Below are 20322 nucleotides of genomic sequence, written 5' to 3'. Positions count from 1 at the left end.
GTGGGCATGATTATCAGGAGCACGTGTGATGAGGTGGCTGTCTGGGGGGCGGAGTGGGCGGGTATTGTGTGGTAAACACATACTATGAAAAACTGTTAAGTCGTTAAAAGCAATTATATGAAGGATTATATTCCTTCAGCAAAGTGGATAAATCTTAAAATTGGTACTATGACACCAAACAAAACACAGATTAATCAGACTTCATCAACATTAAACTTCTGGGCATCAAATGGCAGCATCTGAAAAGCGGGAAGACGACCTGCAGAATGGGAGAAAATGCTTGCAGGCACAGCTCTGTTAAGGATCTAATATCAGAATATATAAGAGGTCTTACAGTTCGACAATAAAAAAGACAATTAAAAGGGAGGAAAATACCTGAACCTACATTTCTCCACTGAAAAATCTACCGATGGCCAAAAACACATGAAAAGGCTCAAGGTAGCTTTGCGCAGTGGCAGTATTGTCGCCAATGAGGTTTATCCGAGGCGCGATTATTGCTAATTGAAAAGGCTCAAGGTCATTAGTCCCTGGGGAAACAAAAATCAAAATCACAATGAGCTACAACGTCACATGCCAGGGAGGGCGGGAAGCAGATGAACGAATAAATGTCCTGTGAAACCCTGGCTCGGATCCTGGAGCAGTAACGGGACACCAAAGAAACAAACATACCGTTCTGAGAATGGGGAGAAGAAAACCAACATGAAATCTATAACACAATCCCATGTAACTCAAAGATAAATGCTAACACACACACAATTATGTATTTTAAAAATAAATCGAGGCACACACAACACACTGGAATGGTTGCCAGTGGGAGCAGGGAGAGTAATGACAGCAGAAAATAGAGTCAAATGGGGACAAACAGATAAATAAACGGAAAACAAAGCAGAGAACTTGGTGGCAATGCTACCGGAGCCATTCTATCGTGGCCCTTGGGAGCCTGGGTGGACCTGTGTCACTCTCAGACCTGGGATGGCCAGAACCTGACACGGAAGGAGAAATCAACGTGGAAAAATAGTACATTGCGCAGATTTCTTTACAGTCAGCAAGAAGAGCCAGGCGCGGTCCACTGCCGTCCTATTCGGGAGCACGGGTTGGTGCGGAAGCGGTGGCTGGTGGCGTGGCAGCGGGCAAGGCTGGAGCCCTGAGCTACCAGTCAGTGGGAGAGTTTTATAGCGGATGTGACAGGTGGCTTGGGAACTCGGTTAACCCATTTCTTTGGGCAAAAACCCTAACTATTCAATAGTATCTGGTAAAAGGGAAAAAACAGAATGGAAGGACCACTTTTTTCTCTTTCCAGCTGTCTTTTATCTATGAACAGTGAGCGGCTTCTGGACCATAGGGAAGCAGTACCCAAGGGGAAAAGCCGCAGCTCTGAGCTATAGATCTGAAGGTGTGATTTCTGAAAACAGCTCTAGGGCGATGAATATTCATTTGATTTTTCAGTGCAAGTTGAAAGATTTTATACTGAATATAATGAGAAACCTGGAAGACTTACAAACTCCACGAATGGGATTTTTATGGACAGAAGAGACATTTTTTTCCTGAGAAGAAGAGATTCTGACTGTTTCCCTGGTTTAATAACACTTGAGTATACAATAAAATAAGGTGTAACACTGAAATGTGATTTTTATGTGTCAAATGTGATTGCATTTTAACAGGTTGTGTCTACATATGAAATAGACTATTATTTTTTTAAGATTTTATTTATTTATTTGAGAGATGCAGTGAGTGAGTGAGAGGGAACACATGAGCACATGAGCATATGAGCAGGGGCAAAGGGAGACACAGAGAGAAAGAAACAGTCGCCCTTGCTGAGCTGGGAGCCCGACATGGGGCTCGATCCCATGACTCTAGGATCATGACCTGAGCTGAAGGCAGACGCTTAACTGACTGAGCCATCCAGGCACCCCTGAAATAGACTCTAAAGCATGTACTGCTGGGGGGTCTCCTTCCACTGTTCTATTTTGCCTAAACACAGACTTGCCCTATATAGAAAATCTTGAGTACATCCATAAGTATTCGGACCACAGCGTCAAAGTTAATTTTTCCTTTAAGAAAAATGCCTGAGCAATCTTGGATAGCTTCTCAAACACCATCAACAATAAAGGGTAATTTTGGCCCCCCAAATTTTTTTTTTTACTAATTCTCTTACTGTGGCCTTTATCCTGGAGCTACTGGTGTGTGGTTCTTGGGTTGGTCAGCAGTAAGACGCCTACAGATACCAAGAGTAAGCTTTTAAAACATTTTCTAATGACTTGACAGAATGATTTTATGTCTTGATTTTTGTTTTTCATTTCATTTTTATGTATGTCACAAAACTGCTGGCTGTGGTGGGCTGGAAATGTCACTGGTCCTTTTGACACATGGCTAGAGAAACACTGAGCACGAGGACTGCTGGTCCCACTACTTGAGGGAGCTTCTTTCGCAGCTACGTGCCAGGCACGCTGACGTGAGTGTACTACAGACCTCATCCTCCAAACAAACCTAAAATGTGATCTCCTGTGATGCCGATGCCTACTTTTCTTTGTGGGTCACAGAACAAATTTAAGGCTAAAAAGCAAGCTCTGGAGAGCAAAGTAATCATAGTGAGGAAAGGGAGACAAAGAAACCTGCCCCAAAGTCCTTCAAGAACTTTTTTATTGAGCACTTACTATGTGCCTGACACTGTTTTAGGCCCTTGGGGTTCAGCACCGAACGTGACAAGACGTCTAACTTCAGGAATCTTGTGACTCTGCATTGTGGCAGAGGGAAGACGGCAGTAAACAAACCACAGGTTCACTCATCTCAGGCAGGGATCAGTGCAAGGAAGCAAAGTCGAGCAGGGCAGAGCATGAGAGGACTGGGGCAGGCAGGGTCATTCTGGATACTGTGGTTGGGAAAGGCATAGCAGTCAGGAGCGCGAATCCTGGGGCCAGTCTGCAGACTCCCACTCTGCTTCTGTCAGGAGCCTTGTAACTGTGGGCAAGTTCTCTAAGTGCTGGGAGGCTCAGTGTCCTCATCTACAGAATGGGAAAACAACAGTGCCTACCTAGGATTAGTTTGAGCATGAAACAACTGAACAGATGTCAAGTGTTTCTAACATCTGCCATAGTGTTAAGTGCTTACTAAATATGGCTACTCTGTCCTTAGGCGGTGAGATGCGGGCAGAAGCCCAGATGTGGGGGTCAGTCATGCAAAGATGGGGTGAAATGACCCAGCTACCATTAGATGAGCACCTCAGGGCACTTATGCAGACTAGGTATGTTTTCCACTGTAATCTTCATGGAGATCCTGAAATAGACATTATCAGCTCCACCGTACAGATAAAAACCTGCAGGGCAGAAACCTTAAGTGGCTTTTTCAGGTCATCCAGCTAGCTGATAGGTGTCCGTGAACGATGTCTGTTACAGGCCTCACTTCTTCTATTGGGCATCTAACGCCTCTGAGCTAGGTACTGGCACAGAACTGAAAGTCGCCTGACTTTTACTTTGTTCTTTTGTTCATTCATCCCCTCGTCCATTCGTTCATCCATTGAACTCATTTCTTCATTCAAAAAATAATCACTGCCCACCTACTAAGTATCACAGTCAACTGATAAGATTCTCTTTGTCTTCCAAGAGCAGAGCACTTCGGCAGGGAGACCATCACACAGGAGCAATGCTCAGTGAACTGCAGGGTGGCGGAGTGCAGGGGGCTCACAGGACAGAGCGGGGGGGTACCCATGGGCACAGAGATCGAAGAGGCCTTGCTCTGGAGCGGATCTGGAAGGAATCTGTAGAAGGAAGCTGGGATGAAACTCATAAAACACTTTCTGTGCAGAGAATGGGGAAACACTTGGGCTTCTGCAGGGGGGATTTTGAGGAGGAAGGAGCAGCAGAGTCTGGGACAGAGTCTTGGCAGAGCACGGACCAGACTAGAAAAGGGAAATGGGCCATGGCAGGGATGTCACAAGGTCTGAGGGCTGGAGAGCTCACATGCAGGTGGAAATGCCCCTCCGGGTGCTGGGATGGCAGCAGAGTCACATACTACTTTGGCTATGAATGAATGTGGGAGAGAAGGGCAGTGGGAAGAGTGAAGAATGGAAGAATCAAGAACAAAAAGACCCCAAAACTGATGACACTAGAAGACCACGGGGCACCGTGGGCCATGAACACCCGTTACAGTACACAGGGTTTGAACAGGAAAGATGGATGGACTCGCCCTAATTCTGCGCTTTGGGGCTTCCCCGCTCTTAGTTTTGCAAACTTGGGAAAAATGAGAGGAACATTATGTAATCCTTACCTTGTAATTCATGAACAAAGAGCACTAACGGGTGCTGTTCAAAATTCCCAATTAGAAACCCTTAATGACGAAAAGACAGCTCTAAAGCAAGGCAAGACACTAAGTGCATTTTATGCCCCATTTACCGGCTGCTCCTATGCACTGCCCGGCCCCCCATTTAGACAGCGCCTCGCAGAACAAAGCCCCGGCGGTGAGGACAGGCACACTGGGCCCGGCCCTGACACGAAAGGCTTGACAGCAACAGTGACTATCTTTGAATCTTTAGAGGATTTCCTCTCACTCCAGCAAGCAGAAACTGAACAAATTATTTTAAGAAAATAAGATCTGAGAAGTATGACCAATCTCTCTCCCTTCTGGGTGATTGCTTCTCCAGCCTGTAGAGAAACAGCCACCACTCGCGAGCTGGATTCCTTATCTTGAGCTACTGACAACTTCTTAATAAACTGTCACTTAAATTCATTCAGTGGAAGAGGCAAACGAGGAGACCAGAGTATCTAAATGGTTCTATCACGGCAGTCCTGCCGGCGGAGCTAGAAGGAACCGCTGGCTTCCCAGGGCTCTGTCCTGTGTCATTCACACGAGCTTGTGCAAAGCAACGTGACTGGCTCCTTACCTTCCTCAGCAACGACCGTAAGTGTGACGGTGACACCAGCGTCTTTGATCAGCTGAACAATGCTATCGTGGGACAGCTCAACAATGGACTGCCCATTCACCGCAGAGATGTGATCTCCGATTTTCAGCTTTCCACAGCGATCTGCTGGGCTTCCCTCTATGACTCGGCCGATTTTGTGAGGAATAACTAGGGGAAACAAACGCCCAGGTTTTTCCATTATTTAAGATACATTAGCGCGGGATTTATCATCATTTAAAAATTCCGCATCATAACATCAAAAAACGTTCTTTAAATGTAGGCCAAGAAAGTGTCGCCAGTGGCCATCTTACCCGGTGGTGACTATCTCCGTGCGGTTCTCGGCTCTCGGCCCGCACGCGTGCACACTCCTTACACGCCGGCAGCTGCAGCACGTACACCTCTGGGCGGTCTTTCACTCACCGCGAACCTCTCCCCAGTTTTCTCACTGCCCTCCTAACACTCCTGTTTGAAGGCTACCGACCTCCCTGATGTGTTACTCTCTCATGAAGCGGATGCTCCTTACTGATTGCTGGCCATGCAGACTGCGTCCTGTTTTGGCTATTTCAGAAACTGCCACAATGAGACCACCTCTGGTTCTGCTGAGGGGGCATTTACTCCCACAGGAGGCCTTGTAAATAAACGCAGTTCAAATTCAAGGTTAGGACTTGGAGGTTACTGCTCAGAAATCCAGGCACAGTGAAAGGACTGACCGTTAAAACGAATCCAAAATTCATTCCTTTTGTGTGTACCTTTAGATTTTTTTTTAAATTAGGAAAGCTGAGGGGAATCAGAACACGAGATGTTTAAGGCTGAGATTATTTGGCTCATGGATAAACTCTTGCCCTAACTGCACAAAGCAGAGTCAAAGACATTTGCAAAGACACGCTGCACAGTTCTATGGGCTCATGATGCTGAAGGCTTTTCCAGACTCTGAAGACAGTTGGCTGTTCCAGCTTAAAATGAGTCCTCAGACCCTCTCAGGAAATCTTGTCAAAATATCTTTCACTCCTTTAAAAGGGGGCATTTGCATTGGGAAGCAAATGTTCCTTCCATGTTCCTTAAGAATTTCCTTACCTGGGTCAGTAAACTTGTCAGGCCATTTGTCTCTAGCAGACTACTGACTATTACAAATATGGATAATCAATATTTAAAATGGCACTTTGAGTATGTTTAATTTCCATAGTAAAATCGGCTCCTTATATTTCTAAGTCATGGCAGGTGTATGTCAGGGACATTGAAATAGGCTTTCATTTGAACTGAAAGTTATTCTTGGCTGTGATTTATAGCCCCACAGACAGGGGCACTCCCCTGCTCTTTCAGGATTCTACAGTGAGAGATTTTATCCTAAAATAGAGGACATCAACGTTGGAAGCAAGTGCCTTTTAGCTCTGAATTATATCAAGCACTTATACCATTTTCTTTAAAGCAAAGTAATCAGAAAAGCATCTGGGGTAGTGGGCCATGTCCTGTGCCAGTCAGCATGAGCGATTCACGGAGAGGACAGCAGGTCAGAGTCTGTGCTACAGTGTCCCTGGGAGGCTCAGTTGGTTAAGTGTCTGCTTCTGGCTCAGGTCATGATCCCAGGGTCCTGGGATGGAGACCCTGGGATGGATGCCTCTTTCTCCCACCCCCTGCTGCTCATGTTCTATCTCTCTCTCAAATACATCTTATTCTAAACCAGACAGTGGCCCTGTGGTGACCTTCTATCTCAATACCTTAGCATTTCTCCTGAGAAAAGATCTACTGGTACGTGGTGTTCATTCTCAATGAGAAGGAAATCATTCAGCCCCTTGGCATGCTGAAAGGGTTTGTTCAGACTTGGGAAAGCATCAAACCAAGTGATTCTCTGAAGTCTCAGTGGTTTCCTTCTCATCACGTGAGCCATGTGCTCAGAAAGAATCGGCAAATCTTGGGACAGAACTTCCCGAAGGGTTAGTTGTCCGGGCGAAGGAAGGTAGAGTAGTCAGATGACCACATCCTCGGCGCTAACAGCTGTATTATCGAAACAGTTAAAAACAGCAGAGAGACCAGTAGAAGGATAACTTCTGAACAGACTGGGAAGTTTTCAGAGTAACCCTGTAGAGCACACAAAGCTAAGGAAAAGTCTCAAGTCCTGCCTTGCCTTTGCTGGTATACCAAGTCCACAGGCACTGGCCATAAAACCAGTTTATCCGTCTTCATCTTTGGCCTAAATCTGTCTCCCAGACTGGAATGTCCAGCTGCTGAGGTCACTGTAGTGCTCTTAAAACATTTCTTTCAGGGAAAGAAAGGACAGTAATTGGAAATGTCCCCTCTCAAAGAATCCTTTGCAACCAGAGCTGAAAAGTATATGATAAGAAAGAGAAACACTAAAACCTCTGAAGCACCAGCAAAGCAAAAACTAGCTAAGTCCTTTTGATCCTAAACACAGAGAGGTCTTTTCTAGGTACTCTGTTCACTGAGCATTTACACAAGCTGGGGCTAGGGCAGTAAGTGTACTGGATCCTGATCCCTGATCTTTGAAAAAGTCGACCGCAGAGAATCTCAGAATTTCTTTTCTTTTTAAGATTTTATTTATTTATTTGTCAGAGAGAGAGCACAAGCAGGGCAAGGGGGCAGAAGGAGAAGCAGACACCCTGTTGACCCAGGAGCTTGAAGTGGGGCTCAATCCCAGGACCCTGAGATCATGACCTGAGCCGAAGGCAGACACCTAACTGACTGAGCCGCCCAGGCACCCCAAGAATCTCAGAATTTCATGACTGGTGTCAGAGATGCTGCCAGGAACTCTGGGACAGATGTCACCAGAAAATACATTTAATCAGAAGGAAGAAATAATCCATCCCGAACAGAGTACCAATCTACACCAAGACAAGGTCCATAAAGAACGAGCTAGTCTAATAACTTTCCTGCCTTTTCACCTGTGCTAACTCTGGTCTGTCCACACCTTCTCTGTAATGCAGTCCGCAGCTACAGGTCAGTCTCTGTGAGTGAAAGCTCCTCACCCAAGCCCCTCCACCCCCGCCCCAGCACCCTCCTTCTATCTACATGAGATGCATGAGAATCCCAAGAAGAAGGCTTGCAGGGCTCAGCATTCTGTGAGATTATCAACTAGCATTTCAGTGAAATTACCGGTTCTGGGGTTGCACCAATAACTGAAAAGCTCAAGGACTTTATACAAAATTCATGGGTACCCAAAGTCTAATTTACCATTCAGGTTGATAATTAATGAGCTGCAAACACTCATTTCCTGCTACACATGAGCTGCTGCCTCGATCTTACATTTTAATTGGGTTTTCTTTCCCATCTCGTTACTCAAGTATTGATAAACTTTTTAAAGTTTCTTAACGAAAAAAAAAAAAAAAAAGCAAGAGACAAACAATTTTATAAATAACACAATGGCCAGAGCAGCAGAAGCTCCAACAGTCACCAGCAGCTTTTAGTAAAGGTCCGGGCTCAGGGCTCACATGCGTTATCTCCTTTAATCCTCAGACTCCTCTGAGACAGGAAGTGTTAGCATCATCCTCATCTCGAAGAGGAAATTGGAGCTCTTGGAGGGTAAGTAATTTGCCCGAGATCAGACAGCTATTAAAAGACATAAGCGGGGCGTGAAGCCGAGTTTGTCTGATTACAGAGCCCAACAGCTAAGGACACTATCTTACGCAGAGACCAGCATCTATGGTACACGAAACCATCAAAATGGTAAGAAACAATTAAGATGAATAAATAGAAAAATATTTGAAAAATTTAAATATAGACAAACATACACCAATGAAACAATATACTTAGTATATATTAAAATGCAACATATATTTTAAATATCAACAAAAACTACAAAAAGGTTAAGCCTATATAAATAAGGCAACTTATTCTGGATTTCTCTATATTGCTTTGTTTTGTGGCTCTCCCCTAATTTCGGCAGTCCTAGAGAAGGAGTATCTTCGGTATAGAAAGCAGTTAGCATCTCTCACAGTGAGTAATAATCTTGCACTGTTTTTGTTAATCTGAATGCGTGGGATTATTGTATGGCATTAGAAAAGAATATGGTTAACTAAAATGGTTATTTGGTTTGGGAAATCCTGATTTCCAACGCTTTAACACAAAACCCACCAAAAGTCTGCTTTCTTTCATTTTTCCAACACAGGCCACATAATCATCCCCAGAGCCTCAGTGACAGTTCCAGTTCCAAGGGTTACCATAGCAACTGCTTTTGGAAAATGGAAACTAGTATCAGTGAGCAGTGACCTAATACTATAGTAATAACTCATCCATGTCACAGGATCTTCTTCCTTTACACACTTGCATTAATTTTAGCAAGATTTTTGCAAATTGGTGTGGCTTCCAACACTCCTGAAAAGGGTTTTCTTCTTTTTCTAAGATTTTTGTGACCATCTAGTCTAAAAGGATCTCACTACTCAGGATATAATCAAATCCACTGGCAAGGCAAGCACATGTTTTCCTGTGGTCAAAGATGTTTACCATTTGACCTGGAAAAATAAAGTCACCAGACAAGTATGATAAATCAATCTCAATTTTCTGGTTCTCATCTTACATTCACTTGGATCTTATAATTATATTTAAAGATGATTATTTCTTAGAAACTTAAAGGCAAAACAAATATTGATTTGCCGGATCATAACCGCCCTGAACATACTAGAGGGAATTCCTCCTTTGCTGAAGGAGTTAATGTATGCAGTTGTCCTTCCCAGATGACAATATTCTGTTAAACTGGGTTCAGGATATTTGGATTAATACTTAAAGTTCTGACAAAAATTTTACCTTTCAATGATGCATCTATAAAAGATAAGAATGCCTGTTGTCATTCAAGAAGGTTCCTTTATAGCTGGAATGTGGCAATTATGATTAAACACCACAATAGGTCTACTTAAGACATATTTGGGTTAAGATTTTTCTGTTAATCTAATTTGCTTCTTCTCAACTGCTTCTAGCATTTGATTCATTTCTGCATTCAGTTTCTTCTAATTAAAACAAAACAAATAATCTATTCCTCCTTATTTGAAAAAACCCAGCATTGTCCTTTTGCTGAATCTCAGAGGGAGTGCACCTCACATCCCTCTCCTCTGGATGCAAACAGAGCAGAGCTGCTAAGACTGATTTTATGAAACCTGAGATGAGAGAGAAACCTGAGGCCTGGAAGTTCAGGTTCAGACCACCTGGTTTGGAAATAAAGAAAATATTCATCGCTCTTAAAAAGATAAGTCTATAAGGCAATGTATACATAATTCCTAATTAGGTTTCACGAAGCCCCCTGGGAGAGTCAGAAAACTCAAACTGCAGGGACAGGAGGCTACAGCAGTCCTTACCTCCCGGAGGGGGTTTGTTTTTGGAGGTGAGGATGACAAAGCCAAATCCTTCATTTTCCTTCCGTTGCAAGACAACATCGTAGGCCTCCTGTGGAGCAGGCCTGGCTGGGACTTCTGCTCTGTGTGGGCGGGGCGAGCCATTCTGTGTCAACAGGAATGCTGGAGAGCTGTCCTCCTCAGGTTGTTTCTCTGTAATAAACACGACAAATTCTGATATTTCCGGTACATCATAATTTTTGTTGACTGAAGTGTTTCTGTGCTAAGCCTCTCCCGGAACAAAGGAGATTTGAATACCATAGAGCACAGAAAAGCAATCCCCCCTACATGAGCTCTGGACATCATGGGAGTGCAGCTGTAGGGGGCAGCACTGGGGCTGACATCTTCAGTACTCGCCTGCCTATAACCTGAAGAATGCTATGGTATCTCATTTTAAAGGAAGCTTTCTTGAAGCTTCTGTGAAAGCTCGCGGTAAACCCATTCTTCTTGAAATTGTCCTAATTCCAGCAGGATTCTGATCAGTAATTTTAACAAAAGTTGGTCATGAAAACTGACACGGTATGACTTCCTTTTAAAATCAACATTAAATATAACTCAGTGTGGGACTAACGCTGGTGACGCCAGGGAGGTCACTGCATGGGGCAGAGGTGCTGCCCCTCACTGGTTGAGAGGTTAGCCGTCAACACAGGATTCATCCTACAGAGTGTGTTTTACAGGTGCAGCCTTCCTGACTGATGATACCAGATGTGCTAACCTCAGTGGCCCGCCGCCTGCCGCGCCCAGCAAATGACAAACTGTCCACGTGGGCAGCCAATTCTCCCAGGAGCAGAACAGGTCCTAGGGATCCCCAGCAAGCAGAGACGTAAACTTACATATTTTTTCCCATTCAAGTATGACATCAGAATTCAAGAAATAACACAAGTTAGTCCTAACTGATTTAGAAAAACAGGCAAATTTTGTGTCATAATTTGACATAACAGGAGCCATCATTAACAACAGCCAGAACACACCGCCACTGAGGAATACCGTTTAGAAGTGGTCTTTTGACTCAAAATCTACATGATTCTGAGATTATGTCTTAGAATTTCAACAAAGTGCCGCCAACATCCAATCATTAATGAAAAATAAAGGTTGTTTTTTTGTTTTTTTGTATAATGTGTGGTCATAATAAATTAGCTAAATGCCTCCAGGAATATCAAACTACTACAAAACATCTTCATGATGCTCTCCGGGAGAGAGCCAGTCTCCAGTTGTACAACAGCACATTTTTTACCGCATGTGGTTATGTTCTGACTCCAACACAACCGACACAGCATTAAAATCTGTGTGTGTCTTTAAAAGTCTGGTTCATAGAAAAACAGGCAGGCCTTTCCTTTGGATGTTGCAATCAAAAACACAGAGCCTCATTTTTAAAAGTAATGCAAATATTCATCAAGTCCACAAACCTTCACTGATGTCCGCTCTGTGCCAAGCAGACACTGTTTTACGTGTGGGGGATACAGCAGTTAGCTAAGTGCATCACTGTCCCTACCTTGATGAGGCTCACATTCTTGTGCTACGGGGTTGTCTTTTTAAGATCTTCAAGTGGCAAGAACTCACTTCTAAAATTCCGATGTAACATTCACAAAGCTATTGATGAGGAAAATGTTTTTCCACCCTCATGTAATGGTTTTGACCCTGGGCTCTATAATTAAAGTCCCTGTTCTAATCCTGACCCTGCTACTCACCAGTAACATGTCTCTCAACCGTTCTGTGGGTAACTGTAAAACACCAGTATTTATATCCTGGTGTCGTAAAGACTAAATAAAAGAATCCGTATGTCTGAGACAGAGTAAGCACTCGATAAACATTTTCTTCTTACTGTTAAATGACATTATATTAAAGGTACTCAAACAGAAACATTCGGCCCTCTTTGAATATTTAGCAATTCCTCAGGATCCAAAATCTTTTGCTATTCAGCTCAAGGGATCTCTTGATATGACTAAAAAACTGTACTTTTTTTTAAGAAAACAGACTTAACCTGATATTCCCATCTATAACACCACATTGGCAAAATCTGTCAATATGTTAATATGGTCTTAATATAGAGGCCCCAAATTTCTTTCTCTCTTCCGATAGTAGTATTATTTCTGGATCCTTCTGACGTTCCATGACCTCCCATGATGAGGCAGGCCCTGGCTCATCTCGTACACCAGGAAACAAACTAAAGAAACCGCAAAACTGTACAGACAGCACAGTAAGTCTCTTTGTTTCTTGATTGGCCTATGAAGCAGGGATGGGCTCACATACCACAGAAGACCTTTCTTCTGACCGTTAGCAGCACGTGGCCATTTCGAGCAGCCGTGGTCATGAGGTCCAAGACTTGTTTGTGAGACTTCCCTTTGACGGGAATCCCATCAATGCACATCAGCTCGTCAGCCGCACGCAGCCTGCCGTCTTTCTCCGCAGCGCCCAGAGGGATGATGGCCCCGATGTAGATCTGATAAAAGACCGAAGCGTAGGTTGGTCTCTACAGTGGGACTAGGCTCCCCTACGACCCTTAACTACTGAGCTAAAGGCTTCCTAACTCAGTACTAAGCAAACCAACACTGTTTTTTGCAGTTCAACCATGAACATTTGAGAAAGGCGATATCTTGGAAAGTGACCATTCTCCAAAAGGGTGTTTCACTAACCTCACTCCGTGATCCCTCCTGGATCTTCAGGGATGCGTAAACGCAAGGTGGAAAATGCAAAGCTGTTCAATGACTTAAAAAGTGCCAGTATCACTTCTACCAATATGACAAAAGACATTAAATTCAGAAAATGCAATTCTGTGGAGTAGCTACTAAAAAGTACAAAAAGTGTACTGAATGCCATCAGCAAAGGTTTTCTATACACTGTTCATAGCAACTGGGATAATTCTTAAGAAAATCCCATTACATATGGTTACTAGTGGAAATTCAGTATATAAACCCAGAAATATTTCTTGTTCCTAAACCGCAAAGCAGCAGAAATCTCAGGGGAACAGAATGGTCTGAGGTCCACTTACATCGATGTAAACGGATCTGGCTCATCTTGTTTGCTGGCAATTAGACTACTGTAATTAGGGAATCCTGAATGTTTGGGCTAGATTCAGAGCTGCTAAAACCTGACATTTAAGAGAAGGGTTTCTCCCAAGGTGTTTGATATAAACTCTGAAAATGTTTTAGTCATCATTATACTGATCAACAAAATAGGAAACATTAAAACAGAATCCCATCCTCCACCAAGAACAATCAAGCTACTGTATAACCTGCCTGGAGCTTTATTTGTCTCCGATCATTGTTTTAACTATAGCCAATATGGCTAATTAGAACACATGTACAATATATAAATCAGCTCTTCTATCCAGAAATAGAAAGAAGCCTATCATTTTAAAAGGTTACTGTTACTCACCTAACTTCCAAGCACGATAATAATGTCTTTCTTATATTACACAGAAAAAACTTAAATATGTTCTCCAACTCTACAAAGCACATTACTTCTCTGTCATTCAAACTGAGGGCAAGACTTAAAAATAGAACCTATTACATTTGTCCTCTAAACTTTATGTGAGAATTGTGTATAAAGTTCTAGATTTTTAAATGCCTTACAAACATAACCCTTATCCTTTCTGGACAGAAACATCAATTATTTTATATTTTTCTAGTTTCACAGGTATGGCAGATGAAATGGCAGGCGAAGTACGGAGCATGAAACTGTCAACCCATCAATAAGAGTAAGTGACCAAATACGCGCAGGCTCGCGCCACCTGTTTACGGCGCATTCAGTCAAAGGACAGACTGATGGTGGCAAACAGGATGCTTCTTTCTTAGAGAAGGCAAGGATCTTAAAATTTAACAAAGGCAAAGGGAAACAAATTGAAAATAAGCTGTAGGTACATAGAGAAGGACAGAAATTGATTACTGCCCCACTGACAGCAGACATATTCACTTCTTGCCTTCAGTTCTAGCCTCCGACACACCAAGATAACTGAGAGACCCTCCCCACCCCCGCCACACTAACAGATTTGCAGTTCTTCCTCTCATTCTGGAGATGCTTACAGCAAACAAAATCATAAAAAAAAAAAAAAAAAAAGAAAAAGAGAGAGAGAGAACAAAAGCACCATATTCTACTGAACAGCCACCTAAAATTTCATAGGAATGGCCAAATTCTGACGTATGTGAACTTACAGACTGGTCGGGTCCCTCTCCTCCCAGGACCCGGAAGCCAAATCCCGACTCCTGTTTCCGAAGAAAAACGTCCAAGTCCTTGGTGTTTGGTGCTAAGGAAAATCAGAAAAATAGAGAAATAAATACAAAAAACAAAATGCTTTGATTTACTTAAAAAGGATTACAATAAAACAGTGCAATTATTTAGTAGGATCATAGTATCGACTTCAATGAACTATAACTTCAGAACTCTCTGGTAGGTGAAAACTTACACAAGAACATACCACTTCATACTAGTACCAAAAAAAAAAAAAATCAATCCTAAATCTTTATTTTCAGCTCTAAACAAAACTTTGTATGGCAAGTGCTCAGGAACATTTCCACTTCCATTATGCTGCCATTAAATCCTAACGGTTCCAAATCCGTGTTGTGATATTAAGTGCAGAATCATCCAATTTAAGTTTGATGTTTGATAGGTACAAATTACCTAAATTAACATTTGGACAAATACTAGGAAAAGAGAGTCTGTACAATGCCTTAATTCTACTACTAAACTAATATCTTTGCTTCTGAAAAGCATTCCATATTTGCTTAGCCTAATTTTGCAAATGGTTATAATTTTAAAAGGAAATAATGATCGCTAACACCTATCATTAGCCCCATTTTCTAGCTGTGGAAGCTGAGGCCTAGCTAAGTGGCCCAGTGTCAGGCAGCAAGTAAACACAAGAGCTAAGATTTCAAGCCAGCTTGATTTCTGGAGTCCAGGCTCTTCATACACCCTATTCCGCGCCCCAAGGGCAGGTTGCATTCATCAGAATATTAAGTCTGGAAAAACCTACTTCATAAATAAAATAATTTGATCTTTAAGAAAATATTAATGTTATTCATAAGCAAGAAGTGTTTGCTAGAAACCTGGGGAGCGATATAAAAATTAAGATATCAGACAGAGTAAATCTTGATAATGTTTCTTAGAAGCAGTCTCTTTTAAGAAATGAGTCCTATTAGGATTACTGAACTTTAGGGATAAAAGACTCTGGAGCCCAACTCAGTTACTTTACAGATGTGGCCCAAAGGAACTGAGTAGTTTCCACCAATACTAAGAATATACCAGCCTGTCAATGGCAAGTCAGAAGAAAGGGATTCTCCATAGTTCTATTAATTTAAATTATTGCTTTGCTGTGTTTGCCTCTGGTTTCCATCTTTCTGAATATGGCCTGGGCCTATCAAGATACAGATCGGGGGGGCACCTGGGTGGCTCAGTGGGTTAAAGCCTCTGCCTTCGGCTCAGGTCATGATCCCAGGGTCATGGGATCGAGCCCCATGTGGGGCTCTCTGCTCGGCGGTGAGCCTGCTTCCCCCACCCCCCACTCTGCCTGCCTCTCTGCCTACTTGTGATCTCTCTCTGTCAAATAAATAAAATCTTTAAAAAAAAAAAAAGATACAGATCGGGAATTGGTTAAATATGAAGCCGATTATACATAGTATTTCCACCTGTGTACACAGTTTCCAAGGCAGATTTAGATTTCTCAGAAACAAATTAATTTGGAAAAAATTAAGCCTACATAATCTGCAATTTTACTCTGGAAAACGTTCTTCATTTTAAACAAATGAGCACCAAACTGAATTTCTGCCTTCTGCATGCTCCCCGCTCATTACCTCTCAGCTGAGCTCCTCTGAGCTAAGTCTACGCTGGTCTCCTCCTCAGGCTGCACACTTTCTGACTCACCACCCCTCACACCCCTGCCAGGAAAATCTCCGAAATACAAGTCCAAGACGATCACCCCTATCTACAGTGAAACCACTGCACGGCTCTCTATCCTTTCTATGATGGACTCCAGCTTCCTCAGAGCGGCCTCTCCTGCCCTCCCCAGCCCTCCCTCCCCAGCCTGCTGGCTCCTGCTCCCCCGCCCTTTGGTTCTGGTGCCAACTGGACCCAGCCGAACTGGGCTACTTGCAGAACTCAGGCTGTGCAAGGTCAACGTGCAAAGGTTACTCCTGCTTTCTTTCCCTTTCTCTCTGCCTCATAAACACCTCTTCGTCTTTGAAGACGTGGTTCTGGCTTAACTTGCCACGTGAAGCAGTATCTGATGCTTCCTGCCACCCCCACTGGTAAACTGATCATCTCCTCCTTTGGGTCCCAGTGAGACTCATCTGGACTCATTTAGACAGACTTCTCTGATTACATATTTGTCTTTACCAATCAGGGCTAATCATCTGTTTGGGCGCAGGGCCTGCAGAACCTATTTATCTCTCTACTCCCATCACCTATGACCATGTTAGGTAGACAGTAGGCACTTTATCCCTGGTTTTGAAAAAAAAATGGATGAATGAATGTTGAATATAAATGGAAGAAGCCCAGAGTCAAATGAAAATTGGGAGGAAGGAATAACTTTACAATACGGTTTTGAAAGATGGGAAGGTCCCAGTTTTTTAGAAAACTCAAATTGATTTTGTCGCATGCTTTCCTGAAATTGTCCACAACTACTTACGTTTATCTTCATATAAAGTCTTAGATTTCAGGTAGACCTCAGAAGGATCCAATTTCGGGGATCCTGACCTGATAATGCTGGGTGGAAAAGGCATAGGCTGGGGAATAGGCTCATTTATGGCCTCCAAACTTCCTGAATTTTCCTTTTTATCTGTTTTCTGAAATGGAAAAGGGCCTTACTTAGTATTTTAGAAAACCAGATGGCTGATTATTTCATAAAACTATTGTGCGAACCGGGTGTGTCAAGGGATGAGAGGTGGGCGGGGGTGGGGCGGGTGCAGGGTCAAAGCCACGGCGTATTTGCAGCCTTGTAGGAATCTACCTTCATAGCGGTGTGCACTTTGTTAAAATATATTTAACTTAAATTAGAAAAGATTTATACTGCTGTCAACTGAAGGGTCTGAATTAGTCCTAAGTTTACACAATCTTGCCCTTTTCTCCAGCCCCAAGACAGGAATGGAGTTTGGGAAGAAGGTGGGCAGGGACATAAGCCAGGGCAGCAGCATGTGGCAAGAAGGGGGGGCCTCCCGAGCGAACAGCCCCGTGAAGCTCTAGATCCGCCCCACCTCCCCACTCACTCTATTTAATTCCCAGGGCAGATGTTTGAGATGCCGCTCTCTCTCAGAAAATGGGGTCAGAAGTGTTACCTCTAATGTGGGCTATAAAGAGGACACTATGAAAACCCGCATGGCCAGTTCAAACACAGGAAGGAAAAACGCACTGTGCGGGGCAGTCCGGTGTGGGCAAATGGGACCTAATTATGTTCGTACTTTTCCCATTCTTTCCCAAAATAATAGCCAGGCAAAGTGACTTAATAAAATTTGGGTTGGGGGGGGATATCCAATAGACAGCCTGAGAAGATAAATACGATTTTGAGAACAGCCTGTTCTGCATTCTTGTGGAGGGAGGCAGATTATGGATGTCTGTGGTAAAATTACAAATGCGGACTAGGATGCAGCAGCAGCGGCAGCTTATTGGGGAGCGGGGTGAGGACGGCCACTACAAAGTGCTCTCCCAGTGTCACTGACCCAGCCCCCCGTCGGGAGGCAGGAGAACAACAGCAGCCACCTCCCCTCTCCTTGGCATGTCCTAGGGATCTGTCAGAGCAGCACCAGGCCAGCAGTCATAAAGCATTAGGGTCACCTAGTGGCGCTGGTAGCCACTATGAAATAGAATGGTAGCACAGGAGTTCAAAACAATGACCAGAGAAACACAGGGAAACACAGTGCCATTTTAACTACACAGGCTAAAAAAGCACTTCTGTTCACACTGGTTGTTAAGTGGTGCCATCTACAGAAGTACAGAATGTGGCTTTCCTTTTGAGCCATAAGACAGCAAATTTGTAGAGGATCTTATTGGGTGAACTAGAAAGAATTCACCCATTTTCTATCAGACAGTGTTTCCTTTAATAGCCTACGGTGGATGGTTAAGGAAGCCCATCTTTCCATTGCGAGATGACAGGCGCCCAATCGAGCAAACTAGATCTAAATTAGGACTTTATACATGATCGTCTTCATAGCCACACCCACGTAATGTGGGTATTTCGGCAGCTACACATCTGCCCCCAGCACACTTTCTTTCCTGGCACTGTTTGCTGTACCCTTTTTTAGGTCTTCTTTGCTATACGGCTCCCTAAATAGGCTACTCAGTTCTTCAGAAGAATGATAAAGAAAAAACTGTTTCAAGTCTCACAGCCTATCAATTTGATTTAAAGCAAGTTGAGCAGAGGCCACAGTTAACTCTGGAAAGTCTTGCTCAGTCCACTGTGAGAACGTAATCTCACGGTGGGTGTTTACTGTCCCCAGGAAATGACGTGAAGCTCTCACTGCTCTATGGGCGTCAGGAGATGTCCCAGGTTTCATTCTCTGCCCTCACCTGTAGCCACTTCCTCCCCGTTGCTCCTCTGAAACACCAAGAGAGCAGAAGGACTCTAAGTGGGCACACTGATGTCTTCCGGCTTCACCATTTAGAGGGCAGGGCTACTGGCAGTACAGGCCTTTAGCATTTGGGAGACACACTTAACCAGGAAAGCCCACCTCCTCTCTAACCCACAGGCTTCCCCAGAGTCTCTGACACAAGCAGGGCAGGATGCCTCCTCACTTCTCCCAGGGGTAATCAATCACCAGCACCAAGTGCTGTTCTTATGGAGGGCGCCCCGCATCTCTCTCGCTGTGCTGGGAAGAAGCATGTGAGGACCACTGTATACTCACCATTTTGGCAGTTTTGGTTGGTGAAGGAGGACCTTAAAAAAAAATGAGCCAAATTTTAAAAACAGAGGAAGCATTTCCAGATCACAAATACTGCTCACGCTTATGATAAAACTAGCTTCGACATTTAGTAGGCTAGTAAACTCTATGGCCGACACCTGCTGTATGCCAGGTGTTGTATGAATATTATCTCACTTCATTTTCCTGCCAATCCCAAGGTGTAAGTGTTACTACCACTGTATATATCAGGTCAACAAAGACTCAAAGAGATTACATTACTTCCTCATACCACAGAACACGTAGCAAGGCAGGAAACTGACATTAGGCATGTCTGACACCAAACCCTGGTCTTTTTGTTATATGTGCTGGAAATGTGGCTAATTCTCCAGCCCTCCCACAGAGATCCTCCCCTTACTCTGAGCACATTCTACTGCCTCACCCAGAGCAGAAACAAAAATAGTTCTAAGTAATGAGGAAATTCAAAAACATCCCAGTGAAGTTAAACTACCCATTTGCCTCAAAAATGAAAACTAAAAGCCAGAGAGAGAAGTGGGAAGGGCTAAATTTTATTCTTAAAAATACTAATCATTCATAGGTAGGGATTTAAGAAGGCCCATCAAAATGCAACTTGATGGTTAGTCCTTGGACCTGGATTTACGCCTGCAAGCAGTGCAAGTCAGCTGATGACCTTGGAAAACAAAAATTGTATTTCTCTTATACGAGGACTGCAGAGTTTGATTAACATTTACAGACCGATACTAAAGCTTCCGAGAAAAGCTTCGTGAGCATGCGTGCTCATGATTGCTTCACAAAACAGATTTTTTTGTTCTGTACAATATTTTGTTGTCCGTTTTTGCTTATTCACAGAGACACTAGCTCTTTCCAAACATCCCTGGTACATCACAGAGGCCCAGATGAAGAACCACCAGTGGAAAGCGTCAATTTCTACTACTGCCATCGACAGAGAAAATGAAATGAAGAGGATATATTTCATCTGAAGTAGCACAATGCTGTGACTCTTTCTAATCACTAAAACCATAAATTCAGATTTTAAAAAGAATATACAGGGAAGAAAATCCATAACGGACAGGAATGAAACCACTAATAACTAAAACAAAACAAAACAAAAAACTGCTGCCAAAAATACTGCTTATGGAAGCAGTCAGACAGAACCTTAAGGAAAAGGCACACTAATTACCAGTTAAGTCTGCTGGGAGAAAAGAGATTCTGCATGGAAGGAAGGACGATTAACAGAGATAAATGCACA

General features: G+C 43.3%; 1 protein-coding gene and 1 pseudogene across 3 annotated transcripts in view; one reads left to right on the top strand and one right to left on the bottom strand.

Annotated features, from left to right (window-relative positions):
• The window catches only part of MAGI3 (membrane associated guanylate kinase, WW and PDZ domain containing 3), a 245123-nt gene that overhangs the window by 15044 nt on the left and 209757 nt on the right, over nucleotides 1-20322 (bottom strand). For all 3 annotated transcript variants that reach the window (XM_044238942.1, XM_044238941.1, XM_044238940.1), the window contains exons 11-16: nucleotides 19059-19090; nucleotides 16850-17006; nucleotides 14382-14473; nucleotides 12481-12670; nucleotides 10195-10383; nucleotides 4877-5062 (exon numbers count right to left, since the gene is read on the bottom strand). In XM_044238942.1, coding sequence (XP_044094877.1) covers nucleotides 4877-5062; nucleotides 10195-10383; nucleotides 12481-12670; nucleotides 14382-14473; nucleotides 16850-17006; nucleotides 19059-19090 — 846 coding nt within the window. The remainder of the gene's footprint in view (nucleotides 1-4876; nucleotides 5063-10194; nucleotides 10384-12480; nucleotides 12671-14381; nucleotides 14474-16849; nucleotides 17007-19058; nucleotides 19091-20322) is intronic.
• On the top strand, nucleotides 441-558 carry LOC122901449 (annotated as a pseudogene).

The sequence above is a fragment of the Neovison vison genome, chromosome 2, assembly GCF_020171115.1.
Source record: "Neovison vison isolate M4711 chromosome 2, ASM_NN_V1, whole genome shotgun sequence".
In the NCBI taxonomy this organism is placed as follows: Eukaryota; Metazoa; Chordata; class Mammalia; order Carnivora; family Mustelidae; genus Neogale; species Neogale vison.
The sequence above is the reverse complement of the archived record's forward strand: the minus strand, read 5'-3'. Positions and strand labels throughout refer to the sequence as shown.